Below are 16,685 nucleotides of genomic sequence, written 5' to 3' on the forward strand. Positions count from 1 at the left end.
GACAGATTGATGGAAACCTGGCTTCCATGGCCACAGCTTTTACCTGCCTGCAGGACCAAGCCTTTCCCCATGGGGCTCTGACGTAGCCCAGGGGGGACTGGGTGGCTATTGTGTGCAAAGCACTGTACTGGGCTCCTGCTTTGTGCCAAGCACTGTCCTGAGTTTTCTGTGAACAGAGCTCCGGACTGGGTATCTTCAGTGTGCAGAGCACTGTACGGGACATCTACTATATGCAAAGTACTTTAAGATAGATCTGCTTTAGGCAGAATTCTGTACTGGGCTCCTGCTGTGTGCAGAGCACCGTACCGGGCAGGCAGCGGCTACAGCGTTCTGTGCTCGGAGCCTTCTGTGTGCAGAGTGCTCTCCTGGGTGTTTGCTAGTCCTGGGACCAAAGAGAAAACATCGTTTAGTCTGGGGCGGACAGCCTTAGGAGGCCGATCGTGTGCCATTGATGGGTCTCAAGTCCTTCCTCAACCTGTTTAGGCTGCTCCCCCAACCCTTTCAAGGAGGTCGTTGGCCTCTGATGAACCCGGGGGTGGTCTGGGAATGGCAAAAGAGGGGAAGGGAGGTCGCAGGGGGTTTGCTCTCCTCACCTGCAACCCCGGCCCCATTCTCCAGCTAAGCCGCCCTCACCCCCACCGACCTTAAGGGGCCATGGACCGTGACATCACTCCTCTGTCCCCCAAATGGGCGGGGCGAGGAGCGGCACAACCACCAGACAACTAGGGCCCCGGAGGTCTCGCCCCACTGGAGAATGCACTTCGCCCCCCAGCACTCCCTCCCACTCCCACTGCTTCCGTTCACCTCTGGGCCTCAGTTTCCCACCTGTAAAACGGGTCTGGCACCAGGCCCAGTGCCCCCGGGACCTAGCAGGCTAACAGGGCAGCCATCCAGAGGGACCTTGGCACCATCGTGTCCACCAAGTGGGCACCGCTGGGACCCGCTCCCAGCCCGCTCTTCTCCCTCACGTTAGGCTCCGGCACCCACCCGCAAGCCCCGGGGGTGCTGGCTGGCGCAGCCTGGATGGAGCGGGTGAAGGGGGCCTGCAGGCGACACCCGCCAGTGGGTGCCTGGGAGATCCACCCAGGCCAGCGCACGGTCTGAGCACGGTTCAGGCTGGCCACCGCTCGCTGCCTTCCAAGGTGGCCCAGGGACTTATGATCTGGACTGCCTCTAGTTGCTATTCCCCACTGATGATACAAAGGCCACCCCCAAAACTCTCCCCACCACTGCTCCCCAGACCCACCAAAACCCTGCCCCACGTCTTCTTCCCAGACCCCACCTCCCCCGAGTCCTCCCCACCACCACTCCCCTGGAGTGGTGTGTGTGTGTGTATGTTTGTGTGTACCCCTGTGTTGGTCTGGGACCCAGGATGCCCGGCTCTGGTGGTGGGTGGTCCCAAGTGAGGCCACTGACCTGTTCTGGGCTGTCACTAAGTTGTTTTTTGTGTCTACTTTCCTGGGGGCTTCTGTGTGTGACATCTTGAGTCAAAGGTGTTTCGCTATGATGATGATGATGATGATGGCATTTGTTTAGTGCTTACTATGTGCAAAGCACTGTTCTAAGCGCTGGGGGGGATACAAGGTGTTCAGGTTGTCCCACACGGGGCTCACAGTCTTAAACCCCATTTTACAGATGAGGTAACTGAGGCTCCGAGAAGTGAAGTGACTTGCCCAAGGTCACACAGCAGACATGTGGCGGAGCAGGGATTCGAACCCATGACCTCTGACTCCAAAGCCCATGCTCTTTCCACTGAGCCATGCTGCTTCTCAATAATAATAATGATGACATTTATTAAGATCTTGATCAGTTTGTCCCACGGGGGACTCACAGTCTTCATCCCCATTTTACAGATGAGGTAACTGAAGCACAGAGAAGTTAAGTGACTTGCCCAAAGTCACACAGTGGAGCAGGGATTTGAACCCGTGACCTCTGACTCCAAAGCCCACGTTCTTGGATGGGGAGAAGCAGGGACTTGGAGGTGGGGGGAGGGCTGGGAGGGGGCAAAGATTTGGGGTTAGAGGGTGAAGATGGGAAGTGAGCAGAGATTTGGGGGGTGGGGGGTTGCGAGGATGTGGAGTGGTGAGGGATTTGGGGTTGGGGGATGAAGATGGGGAGGTGACAGGCTTCAGAGAACCAACAGGTCAGACAGCTGCCATCGTGGGTCTTCCCAGCCCTGACTGGACTCTCTCAATTTTTGTCAGAGTCCTGGGGTGAGCGAGTCTTGGGGTGCATGGCCATTGCCCTCATCGCTTCCCTCCTCATCTCCCTCGTCCCGCTCACCCCTGGAAAGTAGCATCTGTCTTGGCGGGGACTCTTCTGGGCTGGGGCATGATGCTCAAGTTAGCCCAGAAAGAGAGACAGCTGATCGGTTGGTCGTAAACTTGGATTTAAAGGGGGTGGAGTCTCAGCTGGAGAGCTCCACTGGAAGCTCCTTAGGGGCACGGGTCCGGTTTTTAGCCCCAGTTGTACTCCGAAGCTCTTAGTGCAGTGCTCGGCACACAGTAGGAACTCATTAAAGTGCTTGGCACATAGTAGGCAAGCAGTAAATACTGTGATGATCCAATCTATCCCACTGGGGATGATGTTTTTGTTGTCGATTCTGGAAGGAAATCAGATTGAGAGACTGGCGACAGAGCTTTGTGGCTACTTAATCATCATCATCATCACCAGCATAATCATTATATTTGTTAAGCCCTTACTACGTGCCAAGCACTGTTCTAAGCACTGGGATAGCTAGAAGGTAAGCAGGCTGGACATAGTCCTTGTCCCACATGAGGCTCACACTCTTAATCCCCATTTTTTAAAGAAGTTAAGTGACTTGCACAAGGTCACACAACAGACAAGTGGCGGAGCCAGGATTAGAACCCAGGTCCTTCTGAGGCCCTGGCCCATGCTCTATCCACTAAATAATAATAATAATAATAATAATAATTGGCATTTGTTAAGCGCTTACTATGTGCAAAACACTGTTCTAAGTGCTGGGGAGGATACAGGGTGATCAGGTTGTCCCACGTGGGGCTCACAGTCTTAATCCCCATTTTACAGATGAGGTAACTGAGGCCCAGAGAAGTTAAGTGACTTGCCCAAGATCACACAGTGGACATATAGCGGAGTCGGGATTCGAACCCATGACCTCTGACTCCAAAGCCCGTGCTCTTTCCACTGAGCCACGCTGCTTCTTGCCTCAATAGCCCGCACCCCACAACAAATTAATTCTCGTCCACAAATCCGCCACGCCAATTTTATCTTTCATCTTTCCTGCTTTGGTTCCATTCCCGACCCTCACCCGATGCCAGCTCCTTCCCCGGGCTGTTCGGTCCCGCACCGACCAACGTTCAACGGGCCCGCTCTCCCTCCCTTCCACAAGAGCCCCGGCTCCATCCCCCAGGCCCATTTTCCGGGTCCCCTCATCTTCTGTGACTCCGACCCGTAGCAACCCCGCCTCAGTGAGTTAAAGCGGTCATCCCGAGGGGACTGTCTCACCTCAGAAGGTCGAATTTCCCCGAAGCGCTTCGAAAAACCCTCAAACTCAACCTTCGTCTTCTCAACCAAAACGGCAGAAGGGCCAAGAGGTGTTTGTGCATCTTCCCCATGCCTTCCTCCACGGTGGCCCTGAACACGGGGTACATTAGGGAGAGGAAGGGAGGGGTGAAGGCACCCCAGTGACCTAGGCGTGCCTGGACTACAGGTCCCAACATGCTCTAGGCCCAGGCCCGGAAGGTGGACTGATCCTGCTCCTGTTGGACCCGAATATCGGAGCCTTAACAGTGACTAACAGCACTGTGGTCCCTGGAGAAACTGGGCGTCGGGAGTAGAAACTGAATGATTCATCCTGGATCTCCACCCATGGGGCCTGTCCCGACTGAGAAGCGGCACGGCTTCGTGGATAGAGCACAGGCCTAAGAGTCAGAAGTTCTCAGCTCTGCCACAGGTCTGCTGTGTGCCCTTGGGCAAGTCGCTTCACTTCTCTGTGCCTCAGTCACCTTATCTGTAAAATGGGAATTGAGACTGTGAGTCCTAGGTGGGACGGGGACTTTGTCCAATCCGATTTGCTTGTATCCATCCCAGCGCTTAGTACAGCGCCTGTCACATTGTAAAGCACTTAACAAATACCATAATGATAATTGTCATTATTATTAACTGAAGAACTGAGAGTGCTTAATAGTCAGTCAATCAATGAGTGGTGTTTATTGAGCACTTACTATGTGCAGAGTACTGACTAAATGCTTGGGAAAGTACAGCACAGTAATAACAATAATAATAATAATGATGGCACTTGGTAAGTGCTTACTATGTACCAAGCACTGTTCTAAGCACTGATGTAGGTACGAGTTAATCAGGTTGGACCCAATCACTGTCCCACATGGGGCTCACACTTTTAATCGCCATTTTACAGATGAGGTAACTGAGACCCAAAGAAGTGAAGTGACTTGCCCAAGATCACACAGCAGATGTGTGGCAGAGCCGGGACTAAAACCCAGGTCTTTCTGACTCCCGGGTCTGTGATTTATCCACTAATCTACGCTGCTTCTCAGAGTTGGTAGTCACAATTCCAACCTACAGGGAGCTTTAATAATAATAATAATAATTATTATTATTATAATGGTCACAAGCACTTTCAGTGTGCCAAGTGGGCACTGGCGTAGATACAGGTTGGACACAGACCCTGCCCCTTGGGGGGCTCCTACGTGGTTCAGTGGAAAGAGCACGGGCTTTGGAGTCAGAGGTCATGGGTTCGAATCCTGAATTCACCACATATCTGCTGTGTGACCTTGGGCAAGTCACTTAACTTCTGTGAGCCTCAGTTACCTCATCTGTAAAATGGGGATGAAGACTGTGAGCCCCAACGTGGGACAACTTGATCAACTTGTATCCCCTCCAGCGCTTAGAACAGTGCTCTGCACATAGTAAGCGCTTAATAAATGCCATTATTATTATCATTATTATTAATCTAAAGGGGAGGAGAGTAATAATAATAATAATGTTGGCATTTGTTAAGCGCTTACTGTGTGCAAAGCACTGTTCTAAGCGCTGGGGGGATACAAAGTGAGTAAGGTATTCAATCCCCATTTTATGGATGAGGAAACCGAGAGGCACAGAGAGGTTAAGTAACTTGAAACTTGCCCGAGATCACACAGCAGACAAGTGGCAGAGTTAGAATTAGAACCCAGATCCCCCAACTCCCAGGCCCAAACGCTGTCCATTAGGCAATACTGCTTCTCAAGCCCAGAACGAATCCGGCGATTATTTTGAGTAGTTGAGCCTCAACCCCTTGCTGCCCTGAAGAACCAACTCCAACTTCACATGCCCAGCCCAACTGCCCACCGCAGCAGTCAAACGCAGGCCCCTGGACCGCCCACCCCCCCGGCCGGCCCGGCCTCCCCAAGGGGTCTTGATCTGACCCCGGGTGGGTGCCTGGTCGGGAGGTGGAGAGGCAGGGAGAGGTGAAAGCAGGAGACCATCCACTGTCAGCAGTTAGCCTGCGGCGCCGTTATCGGTGAGGACATCTGCAAGGAGAGCAGGGGTGGGGACTGTTCTCTGTTTGGAGGCGGAGGAAATGCTGATCACATCTTGTCCACTTTTTCACGGTGAAAACGGAAAACAGCGTCACAGCACGGTGCTTCCGCCGGGAGGGTTTTCTCTTTTCTTGTTTTCTCCGCCGCCCGGGGTGCTGGAAGCTAGCTTCTTTCCCGGAACGAGGAGACTCTGGTTTGTTGTTCGTGGCTGCGGGGGCCGCAGGTGAGGGGGTGGCCAGGGAGGATGCCCAAGCCCTCCTCCCTCTCCCACCAAAGGCATCTTGCCTCGCCTCACTCTCAGAGAGGCACATCACAGTGCCTCCAGGAGGGCTAGAGAGAGCATCGTGGATGCAGCATGGCCTATTGCAAGGAGCAAGGGACTGGGAGTTGGAGGACCTGGGTTCTCATTCCAGGTCTGTCTACTGCTGGCTGTGTGACCTTAGGCGAGTCTCCTCCCTTCTCTGTGCTTCAGCTTCCTCATCCGGAAAATGGTGGCTCAATACCTGTTCTCCCTCCCACTTAGACCGTGAGCCCCCTGTGTGGCAGGGATTGTGTGGAACCCGATAAACTTTGTATCCGCTCCAGTGTTTAAAACAGTGCTTGGCACCTGGTAAGTGCTTATCAAATACACCAATAATAGTAATAATAATAGCAATGATAATAATAGAGTGAGCAGCGGGCAATGAAAAGAGGTTGGGGCTTGGAATCAAGAGACCGAGATTCTAGTACCAGCTCTGTCCCTGGCCTGCTCTGTGACCTTGGGCAAGACTTTCTCTGGGCCTCAGTTTCCTCCATAAAGTGAAAGTAAGAGATCTGCTTTCCCTCCCATTTAGACTGTCATGGCTGCGGAAGGCAGCATCTGCGTCCCACCTGATGATCTGGTGCGTCCAACCCCACCCCAGGGCCTAGCAGAGTGCTTGGTGCAAGATACGCAAGCGCTAAAGTCTGAGGGCAAGGGGCCCGGCTCCCTCCCTTGTGCTTTAGCCAGACAGAATCAGTCCAGGCCTGGGCATCCAGCGGGACTGGACACACTCTAGGCTGTCAGCTCGTCCTCTAGACTTGAAGCTCACTGTGGGCAGGGAATGTATATGTTATATGGTTATATTGAATTCTCCCAAGTACTTAGTACAGTGCTGTGCACACAGTAAGCATTTCATACATACTATCAACTGACTGACTGACCCTCTCTGTGCAGACCCCTCAGGGTGATGGGGAACTTGGCCAAGTGAGTGTCGAGGTGCAGTTATATCCTCCATTCCCTGTGACCTGCTGGGAGTTGAGTGTTGTGCTGGGCACCCTCTGTGTTCAGAGCACTGTCCTAGGAGCAGAGCACTATACTGGGGACTTGATTTTGTCTCTCTTGCCACCGACCCCTCTCCCACATCCTCCCTCGGGCCTGGAACTCTCTCTCCCTTCTTAGGGCCACCACACTCCCTATCTGCAAAGCCTTATTAAAACCCCATCTCCTCCAGGAGGTCCTCCGTGACTAAGCCCTCATTTCCCCTACTCCCTCTCCCTTCTGCGTTGCCCATGCCCTTGGGTTTGTTCCTGCTGAACTCCAGCCCCACACCACATGTCCATATCTTCCCTTTCCTCTATCTATAATTTATTTCAATAGCTGATACCCCCCCAGACTATAAACTTCTGGTAGGCAGGGATCTTGTCTTCCCACTCTTTTGTATCGTTCTCTCCAAAGAGCTTAGTACAGTGCTCTGTACACAGCAAGAGCTCAATAACTACCACTGATTGATTGGGAGAGACACCCGGTAGAAAGAGAAAACTTAGTGGAGGAAGTAATAGGCCTTGGTTGACAGAGATCCCATAGTTAGAGTGTGAGAGTAGGCATGAATGGTAAAGCCTGGTGAAGGGCTACCTGTCTATCTAGCCCCAGATAGATGAGTGGAGGAGAGCAGAGGCCATGTGTGAAGGGGCACGGGCAGTCTGGATTTGTCTCTGAACATCAAGGTCATTCTGGGACCCAACCTGCTGCTGCAACCGAGCCTCAGACCACGGTGGGACAACTGATAGTCTGTCCGATAAGGAAAGGGGGTTTCCGTCGACCCCCAGATCGGGACTGGCTGCCGGCTCCAGGACACTAATAAGGTTTCCCGGAGGGGAATCAGTTGGCATTCCCATGGCAGGAGATCCCGGGGGTCGGCTTTCCCAGCGTTGGGGTTTTGGTGGAGGGGGTGGGGGGGAGGGCGCTGACTCTCCCACTAGCCCCAAAGACCAACTGGAGCAATTGAGAAAAACAAAAGTTTCCACTCAAGAGTGTTTGAAAGAAAAGTTAAATATAAGGGAAGAAAAGGCCCTCCTCATTAAATGCAATTGCGGCCAAGCAGTTCACCACATCCTGCCCTGGTGCCATCTCGAGCTGAGCACAGGGAAGGTTCCTCTTTCAGCCTGCTGACAGGTCCGGCGGGTCACATGTTACCTGCAATTCTCAACCCTCGCGGGCTCTTATTTTTGACTCGGTGTCAGTGGAAAAGCTGAATAAGAAGATGGAAAGTATCAGCAGAGAGCGGGCATTGTGGGAAACTGTAGGTGTCAACTACAAAAGCAACAGTATCAGAAAGAGAGAAAACCACCAAAAACACCCAGAGGACAACCGCCCCCTCCCCGTCCCCCCCCCCCCCCCCCGCCCCCGCCGCAACCCCCCATCAGCAGCTGCCAGCCAGCTCCGGCCAGCCCGGAGGGGTTTTGCGAGAGTGAAAGTGGGGACAGGGAGGGAGACGGTGCAGGCCAGGAGGTCAGCAACCCCTCCTCCGGAACTCTGGCTCTACCCCGTCTGGCCCCAGGACCGCAGCCGGGAACAGGAGGTCCTTGGGTGTGGGGACGGTCCCTCCGGTCACCCGGGGACACACAGGGGCCAAGCCTGGCCAGAGCGGGGGCAGTTGGGTCATCTGTTGTCCACAGACAGGCTCCGGCTGGGCCCTGGTACAAGTCTGGCCTAACCAGGCCGTTGGGGCCACGTCAAGGACGGTGATCCCCCTCAACTGGACTCCCTGGGCAGGCAGGGCGGGGGAAGGATGGGGAGCCTCTGGCCAGCCTGCGCCCCCGAAGTTCCCCAGACAGACCCGAGGGGAAGACTCCCTCGGGCCCCCTCCAACCCCCTCCCCCCACAGTATCTCAGTGGGAATTCCCCCTCTGAGGGTGTCTCAGTACCGCCCTCCCCCCACAAACCACAACCCTGTCCCCTTCAAAGCTTCTGAAAAGCCACCTCCTCCAGGGGAGCTTCCCTGATCGAACCCCCTCACTGCAGCCGTTGATGGTTTGATTCACTTAGTCACTCGTCTCTCCAATTTTTATCTATTCTTTCGCTTTTGTCCCTAACAGTGTGAATCTCTACTGTGCCTCCGGTCACCCCTCTGCTCTTAGAATATAAGCTCCTTGAGGGCAGGGGGGTCACATCTAATAATAATAATAATGGTCCTTGTTAAGCGTTTACTACGTGCCGAGCCGAGTGTCCTAAGATACAAATTAATCAAGTTGGACACAGTCCCTGTCCCACGATGGACTCACACTCTTAATCCCCATTTTACAGGTACCTGAGGCCCAGAGAAGTCAAGTGACTTGCCCAAGGTCATACAGAAGATACGTGCCAGAGCTGGGATTAGAACCCAGGTCCTTCTGATTCCCAGGCCTATGCTCTATCCACTAAGTCACACGGCTTCTCTTTCACTTTTACATTCTGTCCCCTAAACTGCACTGCTCCATTCACAGAAGTTCTTAAGACACTTGTCTGTCTGCAGCAGGCACCCAGCTTGGTACTCTGCACACAGCAGGTACCCACTCAATCAATCAATCATATTTATTGAGCGCTTACTATGTGCAGAGCACTGTACTGAGTGTCTACGCACCCTGCCCACAAGGTCTAGAGGATGTGCCTAGGATTTGCAGTTCTCTCTAGGCACCCAATCCAGTTCTCTGCACATAGTAAGCACCCAGTGCAGTCCTCTGATCATAGTAGGCAATCAGTCAATATCGCCGTTAGTTACCCAACGACCTCAAGCATTCAGGTGCCGGAGGGAGGGAGACAAAATGAGACCATGGGTCAGCAGCTGGCCGTGGGCTTCCCCACCCGCTCACACATACGCAGTCCCCTGCGCTCCACCCGCGGGTCAGGGACTCCCAGGACCGGCAAGGAGCAGGTTGAGTGATTCCCCCCACCCCCGCCCACGGGAGGGCATCCCCCTGGAGGTTCAGGTGTATGAGTGGGCAGGGAGGGGAAGCCCACGGTGCCGTTCGCTTCCCCTTTTCTCGTTTCAAGCAGATGGTTTTGTTCTTGCGGTCTCAGCACCCAGAGGGTGGTTCCAGGTCTTGAGCGGTGTCACCTGCGCTCCAGTCACCTGCCTCGGTCTCCCCCGCCGTTCCCATTCCCCCCCACCACCACGCCCAAACGGTGGCCTCTCTCACTGGCTTCCTCCACCTAGGTTGGGGGTGGTGGTCAGGTTGTCCCCACACATGCCAGAGTGGGGATAGAAATGGGGAGAGCATGGAATCTCTTAGCATCCTGGGAACAGGGAAACCGAAAGAGGTCAGGTAGCCCATCCCCCGGCCTCCAGGCCGGGCCCCACTCGTGTCAGCCCAGGAAGATTAGGATCTTGACTATGAGACACTAACATCACTTTTTCAGGGTCGGCCCCATGGCCTATGCAACTCAAAACTGTCTCCAACAGGAACAACAGGGCACTTGGAGGAACTGGACTTTGGTTGCCCTCCAGGACACCCAACTTCACAATGAAGGATGGATCATCCAACACCCTAACCTTTCCCTTCTCCATCTCTGGACACCCCTCCCTCCAGTGTCCCAGGATGGACACTCATCCATGGATCTGCCCAAACCCCTCTGGACCGTGTTGGTTTTCCCTGCTGCATAGTTGCCTATGGGGATGGACTCTACATACTTAGCCGGTGCGAAGGGAAGATGTTTTTCCTCTTTCACTTTTGAAAACCTAGCATCTCCCTCAAGACATCTCCACAAGAGATTTTCCCCACTAACTTGGGGGGATAAAACCACCATGTGATTTATGGTTCTGGACGATTTTCTTTCAATCAATCAATCAATCAATCAATCATATTTTTTGAGTAAGTGTTGGCATTTAAGTGCTTACTATGTGCTAAGCACTGTTCTAAGCACTGGGGCAGATACAAGGTACTCAGGTTATCCCACATGGGGCTCACAGTCTTAATCCCCACTTTACAGATGAGGTAACTGAGGCCCAGAGAAGTGAAGTAACTTCCCCAAAGTCACACAGCTGAAAAATCGCAGAGCCGGGATTAGAACCCATTAGACTCCCAAGCCCGTGCTCTTGCCACTAAGCCACGCTGCTTCTCTTTTTGAGCGCTTACTATTTGCAGAACACCGTACTACTAATAATAATGATGGCATTTATTAAACGCTTACTACGTGCAAAGCACTGTTCTAAGCGCTGGGGACATTACAAGGTGATCGGATTGTCCCACGGGGGACTCACAGTCTTAATCCCCATTTTACAGATGAGGTAACTGAGGCACAGAGAAGTTAAGTGACTTGCCCAAAGTCACACAGCTGACAACTGGCAGAGCCGGGATTTGAACCCATGAAACTCTGACTCCAAAGCCCGTGCTCTTTCTACCGAGCCACGCTGCTTCTCTATTTGAGCGCTTACTATTTGCAGAGCACCGTACTAAGCACTTGGGAGAATACAACAGAATTAGCAGACACATTCCCTGCCCGTGTCCAGAGAGGACATCTTTTGATCGGCCTCAGCCGGCCCCGCCCCTGCTCCCATCTGTCAAGCACCGGGGTAAAGTGTCCAGGCCACGAGGACGGTCATTGAACTCCTAAGGATATAAGAGCAGCGCTACTCAAAGCCTCGACCCACCTCCCGGGTCAGGGAAGCCAAGTCTCCCCGGTCCAGCCCTGAACCTGGGAGGGGTTGCCTTTGGGCCCGACGGCGGCTTTATTCGGCCCCCTCCAGCACGCCCACCTGCAGTTAGCGCTCGGCGCCGACTTGGCAGAGTCCGGAGAGACCGGGCATGGCCCTGGGCGCTCGGCTGTGAACTGGCAGCCGGAGGTTCTGCTTGCCCCGGGAAGCCCACCTCTGTGGAGTCCTCTGTCATGGGGGTCACCACCATGGGGCCCTCTGCTTTGGGGTGGGAATCAGATCCACGCAGTCCCCTTCCCACAGGAGGCTCCCAGGAGAAGAGGAAAGGATGGCGGGGATCCTGTACCCATTTTCCAGATGAAGGAACTGAGACCCAGAGAGGAGAAGTGACTTGCCCATGGTTACCCAGAGGGCCACCGGCAAGGCCAGGAGTAAAACCTGGATCTCCAGATTCCCAACCCATAATCTTCCCATTTGGCCACACTGGAGCGTTGGAACCGTGGCGGGGGTTTAAGAGCTGACTGTGTTCCAGGCACCGTACTAAGCCCCGGGGTTGATACAAGGTAATTGGGTCGGACGCGGTCCCTGTCCCACAGTGGGCTCGCCGTCTTTATCTCTATTTTACAGATGAGGTAACTGAAGCAGGGAGAAGTGAAGCGACCTGCCCAAGGCCACACAGCCGGCAAGTGGAGGGGCCGGGATTAGAACCCAGGGCCTTCTGACTCCCAGGCCCGCATGCTATCCACCGGGCCATGCTGTCTCCCACTTAATTGCTAGTTAATGAGCAGAGGGTGGTCCACAGTGGGGGGAGCGGGAGAGAGGAGAGGCCAGAGGGAGTGTGAGGCAAAGTAATTGCTCCAGGAAGTTGACGTGAGCCGGGCCGGGGCCTTTATCTGGATGGCGGGGCCCCCCCCCGGCAGCGAGCGGCTCCATGACGTGGGCAGTGGCCCCCCTGCCCCTCCCACCCCCCCCGTAAAGGGCAGGGAGGCCGGAAGGCCGGCCAGCCCCACCGCTGACATTTTCCCTATCTGGGGCGGATCGGGGGCCGCGGGGGCTGCCGGGAGGTGCAATGGAAAGAGGGGGTGCCGGGCCCATCGCACCGGCAGCCCCTGCCAGCCTCCCTCGCTTCCTGTCCGTCTGCCAAAAATCACAAGCTGATAAGTGGACAGCGCTGGAGTGTGGGAAACGGCTCCAGCTGACCATCTCCAGGGAAACGGAAGGATGACCGAAGGCCCGCGGGAGGAGCGGACAGCAGAGGCGCGTCAGAGCCGACGCTGACTCCGCTGGGGCCCGGCCACCCCTTTCCCCCTCGTCTCTTTGACTTCTGGACAAATTATCGGCGACCTCTACCTCCGGCCACGCTAGTCATTCGAGCAGCCCGGCCTAGCGGGTGCGGAGTCCCCGCTCGGCCACTGACTTGTCCTATGGCCGGAGGCGAGCCACCTCATCTCTTTGGGCCTCGGTGTCAATCGGTTGATAGTATTCATTGAGTGCTTACTGTGTGCAGAGTAAAATGTAACAATCAACAGGCACGGTCCCGGCCCACAATGAGCTTACGGTCTAGAGACGGGAGACAGACGTTAATATAAATAAATAAATTATAGATAGTTTCATAAATTCTGTGGCCCCGGGATGGTGGGACGAATGAAGGAAGCAAGTCAGGGTGACGCAGAGGGGAGTTGAAGAAAAGGAAAGGAGGGTTTAGTTAGGGAAGGAGGAGATTTACCTTCAGTAAGGCTCTGAAGGCAGGGCGAGTAATTGTCAGATATGAAGAGGGAGGGTGTTCTAGGGAGGTTCGATCCCTGCTCCCTCTTCCGATGTGAGTCCTGTGCGGGGCAGAGACTGTGTTGATCGGATCACCCTGCCTTGACTCCAGTGCTGAACATAGTGCTTGGCTCAGAGTAAGAGCTTAGCAAGTACCATCGTTAGTTCTGTTCTTACTGCTGGGCTCCTGAATGTGGCACCCACTGGTTCGAACGATATGGTTCGTGGACAACCCAACAGGCCCGAAGGTCTTTTCTTCCTCCTCCTCTTCCTCCTCCTCCTTCTTTAAAAAATCCTGTGAAACCCCAGTATTGCACAGTGGAATTCCTGCCCCACAGAAGCAGCACTGCAGCTCCCGGCTCTGTGTCAGAGCAACTGATAGATAGCCCCACGGAGAGCCTGGCCAGGGGTGGTGGTTGGGAGTTTGTCGGGAGGCTGTGCTCAGCTCTCCCTCTGCCCGAACTCAGCTCCCCATCTTTCGCCGCCGGGCTCAGAGGGGCTGGGTGGGGGACCTGTTCTGAGTGAAATCTGTCAGGTGTGTTGCTGGTGGCAGGCAGGTTTCCCAGAGGAAACAGTTACCGCTTCCGGGAATTAGATGGGAGAGGCCTCAGCACGGGGCCTGGTGGGAAAGCTCACAGGGCAGGGTCTCCTCTAGACTGTAAGCTTGTTGTGGGCAGGGAACATGTCCCCCAACTCCGTTATAGTGTACTCTACCCACTGTTTAGTACATTGCTCTGCACACGATAGGGCGCTTGATAAATACAGTCTGTTGTTGGGTTGCGGGAGAGCCCATGGCACAGGGCCCTGTGGGAAAGCTCATGGTGGAGGGCCTCGTGGGAAAGCCTTCAGGGCAGGGCATCGTGGGAGCCCCCAAGGCACGTTCCCGGAAGGAGGGCCCACAGTGGCAAAGGGCCTGGTCGTCATGGGCGGGGAATGTGTCTGTTTATTGTTGTATGGTACTCTCCCACGTGCTCAGTACAGTGCTCTGCCCCCAGTAAGCGCTCAGTAAATGTGAGTGAATGAATAAACGAATGAACGAGACCCCTCAGAACCGATTCCGAACCTGGGCCCGGCTGGCATCGAGAGCAAGTGCTGTGTAGTTGGGTGGCGAAGCCCCGTCACGTCTAATAACGCTGCCTCGTTCTCTTCTCCCTGTGCTTTCTTGCAGTAAACGAGATCATCAGGAACGACCTCTCCAGCACCGGCACCCACTCTTAGCGGGGGGCATCAGGGTACACTCCACGGCCCGGCCCCCCCCGGGGCCGGAGGGATCTCGGACTGAATAAACGCCGGACGTTCCTGGCCCCTCTCCGCTCTCCCATGGGGCTCAGAACGATGACCCAGACTCTCCTCTTGGTTTCAAGAGCAACTCTCCGGCGTCCGCGACGCCAAGTCATCTCAAGCAGACATGCGGGGCTGCGGTGGTGGCAACACTGGCAGATGATGGCGGAGGTGTGTGTGTGTAGACCCTCCCCGCCAGACTCATCCTTTGGCACGACTGGACCTCGCTACCGGAAGTGCCTTATTCTTCCCGAAGGCACCAAGGGCACTAACAGGAGCCAAGAAGAACGTGGTTCCTCCGGGGTTTCCCCGATCCTAAATTCTCGGGAACGGGAAGGGGAGCCCGTGAGAAAGCGACTCGGGGGTTCCAGGCTCCTCTTCCTCCTCTTCCTCAGCCATCGAGGGCAGCCCGCTGCCTTATGCCATGCATTTCCGAACCTCCCGCTCTGGCCCGCTCATCTGCTTTCCCAGCCTCGACCTCCTCCTTCTCCTCCTCCCCATCCACGCCGGCACACCGCAGGGGCTGCGTCCAGCCCGGCTCTAAATCTGCCTTTGGACCCAGCACAAATGCACATCAAATAGCACAAACCGGTCAAGAGGATGGACAGAGAATGCAGTCTCCGGAAGTGCTTGCCCGTGGACACCCACGGGGGCAAATGTTAGTCCGGGGTCGACCGGGACGAGGTGAGGCCCCTGGGCCTAGCCCCCCGCCCCCGACCCCCGACCGAAATGGGACGTCCCAGTCAGCAGTAGCCCGGGCCCGTGGCGGGGAAATTGCACTTCGGACCCCAGCCCCACATTTTCAGCCAATATGGTTGAGGGCCTATGGCCCTCTGACGGGTGTGCGTGCTTTCTCGTCTGTCGCGGCAGAGCGAAGCACTTTAAGAGAGCCCAGAAAGACGCATACGAACCAAAGCCGTTCTGGACCAAACGGCCAAAGATTCGACGACAACTGTAAATTGCCATTTCAAAGAGTGTAAAATATTTGTTCAACTATAAGATTATTACTCCGCAGAAGCCTTATAAACTCTCTGCTTTGGGTAAGGAAATACTACCAAAAAGAGAAGGTTTTCATACGCAGCGCTGTACTGTATAGTATGTTTGGGGATTAGTTCGTAGAGACGGGGTACCCACTAAATTAACGTAGCCCTTAATATTGCATTTTTGTACAATTAACAGCTTATTACTCGTTATCACTAGCAGTGACCTAGTATTTCATATAACCAAAAAAGCATGGTTCAATTAAGCAATTTTTAATCTTAATGTTGTGCCTTATGCCCCCTACCGGAGATTGTCTTCCAGCTGACTTCCGCTGGAAACCTCCAAGAAGAGCCCTCTCACGCGCAACGTCACAAAAACGACAGAACTTTCCCTCCGGAAGGCAGACTTTCCAAAAAGCATCCTGTACAATGTCTTACTTTCTCCTTTTTTTTTTTTTTAGAAAAAATATATATAAACAGGAAAAAAAAACTCAGTAAGCCATATTTGTAACATTTGCACATTACTGTGAAGGGCAGAGGGTAAAATATGGCTGTAGGTATGAAAGATGCTGTTACAGGCTCTGTCTGATAGCTGGCTGCTTCCTTTCCCTCCCCCTCCGTTTAACCCCTTATCTACCCTGTATTTAGCTTCCTAGAAGCTGCATGGAACATTTCGTATAGACTGCCATATAAAACAAAGAGTTGGATCGTTGTGTCAGCTCCCTTTGTAGTCAGAAACTAGACTCAATAAAGCAATATTTTTTTTTTTGCCTGACTAGTTGTAGCATGACTCATTTTTCTCTTCGACAAGTGGAAAACGCTCCTTTTTCCGAGCATCCACTAGATGTCCGGGGGCCCCCGGAAGTGCCTCGGTGGGGTACGGCTGTTTAGGCAGGCTGCGTTTGCTCGTTCGCTGGCATGGGACCCAGCGGAATTCCCTCCTTTCTCCCAGCCCTTCATTTCCCTGCTCTGTTGGAAAGCAGGCACTGCCAAGGAAATACGTGGACACGGGCGATATCGCTCTCAGATGGACTCCGGGCTCCAGAGCCTCAGGGGACGGATGGGAGGAGCGGGGGCTCCTGGGAGAGCAGACCATTTTGGCTCAGACAAGTCTAGGGTGCGGCTCTGACCACACACACGCAACCCTCACGCAATTCAGCAATCATCTCAGCAGTCCATAAGGCTGGCGTTTGGACGGTCTGCCTTTTTCCCGGACTGTCCCGCCCCACTCCTCCTCCGGGCCGCACGGCTTTGGGCCTGGACGGGAAAAT

At 54.3% G+C, this 16,685-nt stretch overlaps 1 protein-coding gene across 2 annotated transcripts in view; it reads left to right on the forward strand.

Annotated features, from left to right (window-relative positions):
• The window catches only part of NFATC1 (nuclear factor of activated T cells 1), a 119,702-nt gene extending 103,513 nt beyond the window's left edge, over nucleotides 1-16,189 (forward strand). For both annotated transcript variants that reach the window (XM_038771110.1, XM_038771109.1), the window contains exon 11: nucleotides 14,322-16,189. In XM_038771110.1, coding sequence (XP_038627038.1) covers nucleotides 14,322-14,371 — 50 coding nt within the window. In that variant the 3' untranslated portion in view covers nucleotides 14,372-16,189. The remainder of the gene's footprint in view (nucleotides 1-14,321) is intronic.
• Nucleotides 16,190-16,685: the final 496 nt, after the last annotated feature.

The sequence above is a fragment of the Tachyglossus aculeatus genome, chromosome X2 (genome assembly GCF_015852505.1).
Source record: "Tachyglossus aculeatus isolate mTacAcu1 chromosome X2, mTacAcu1.pri, whole genome shotgun sequence".
Taxonomy (NCBI): Eukaryota; Metazoa; Chordata; class Mammalia; order Monotremata; family Tachyglossidae; genus Tachyglossus; species Tachyglossus aculeatus.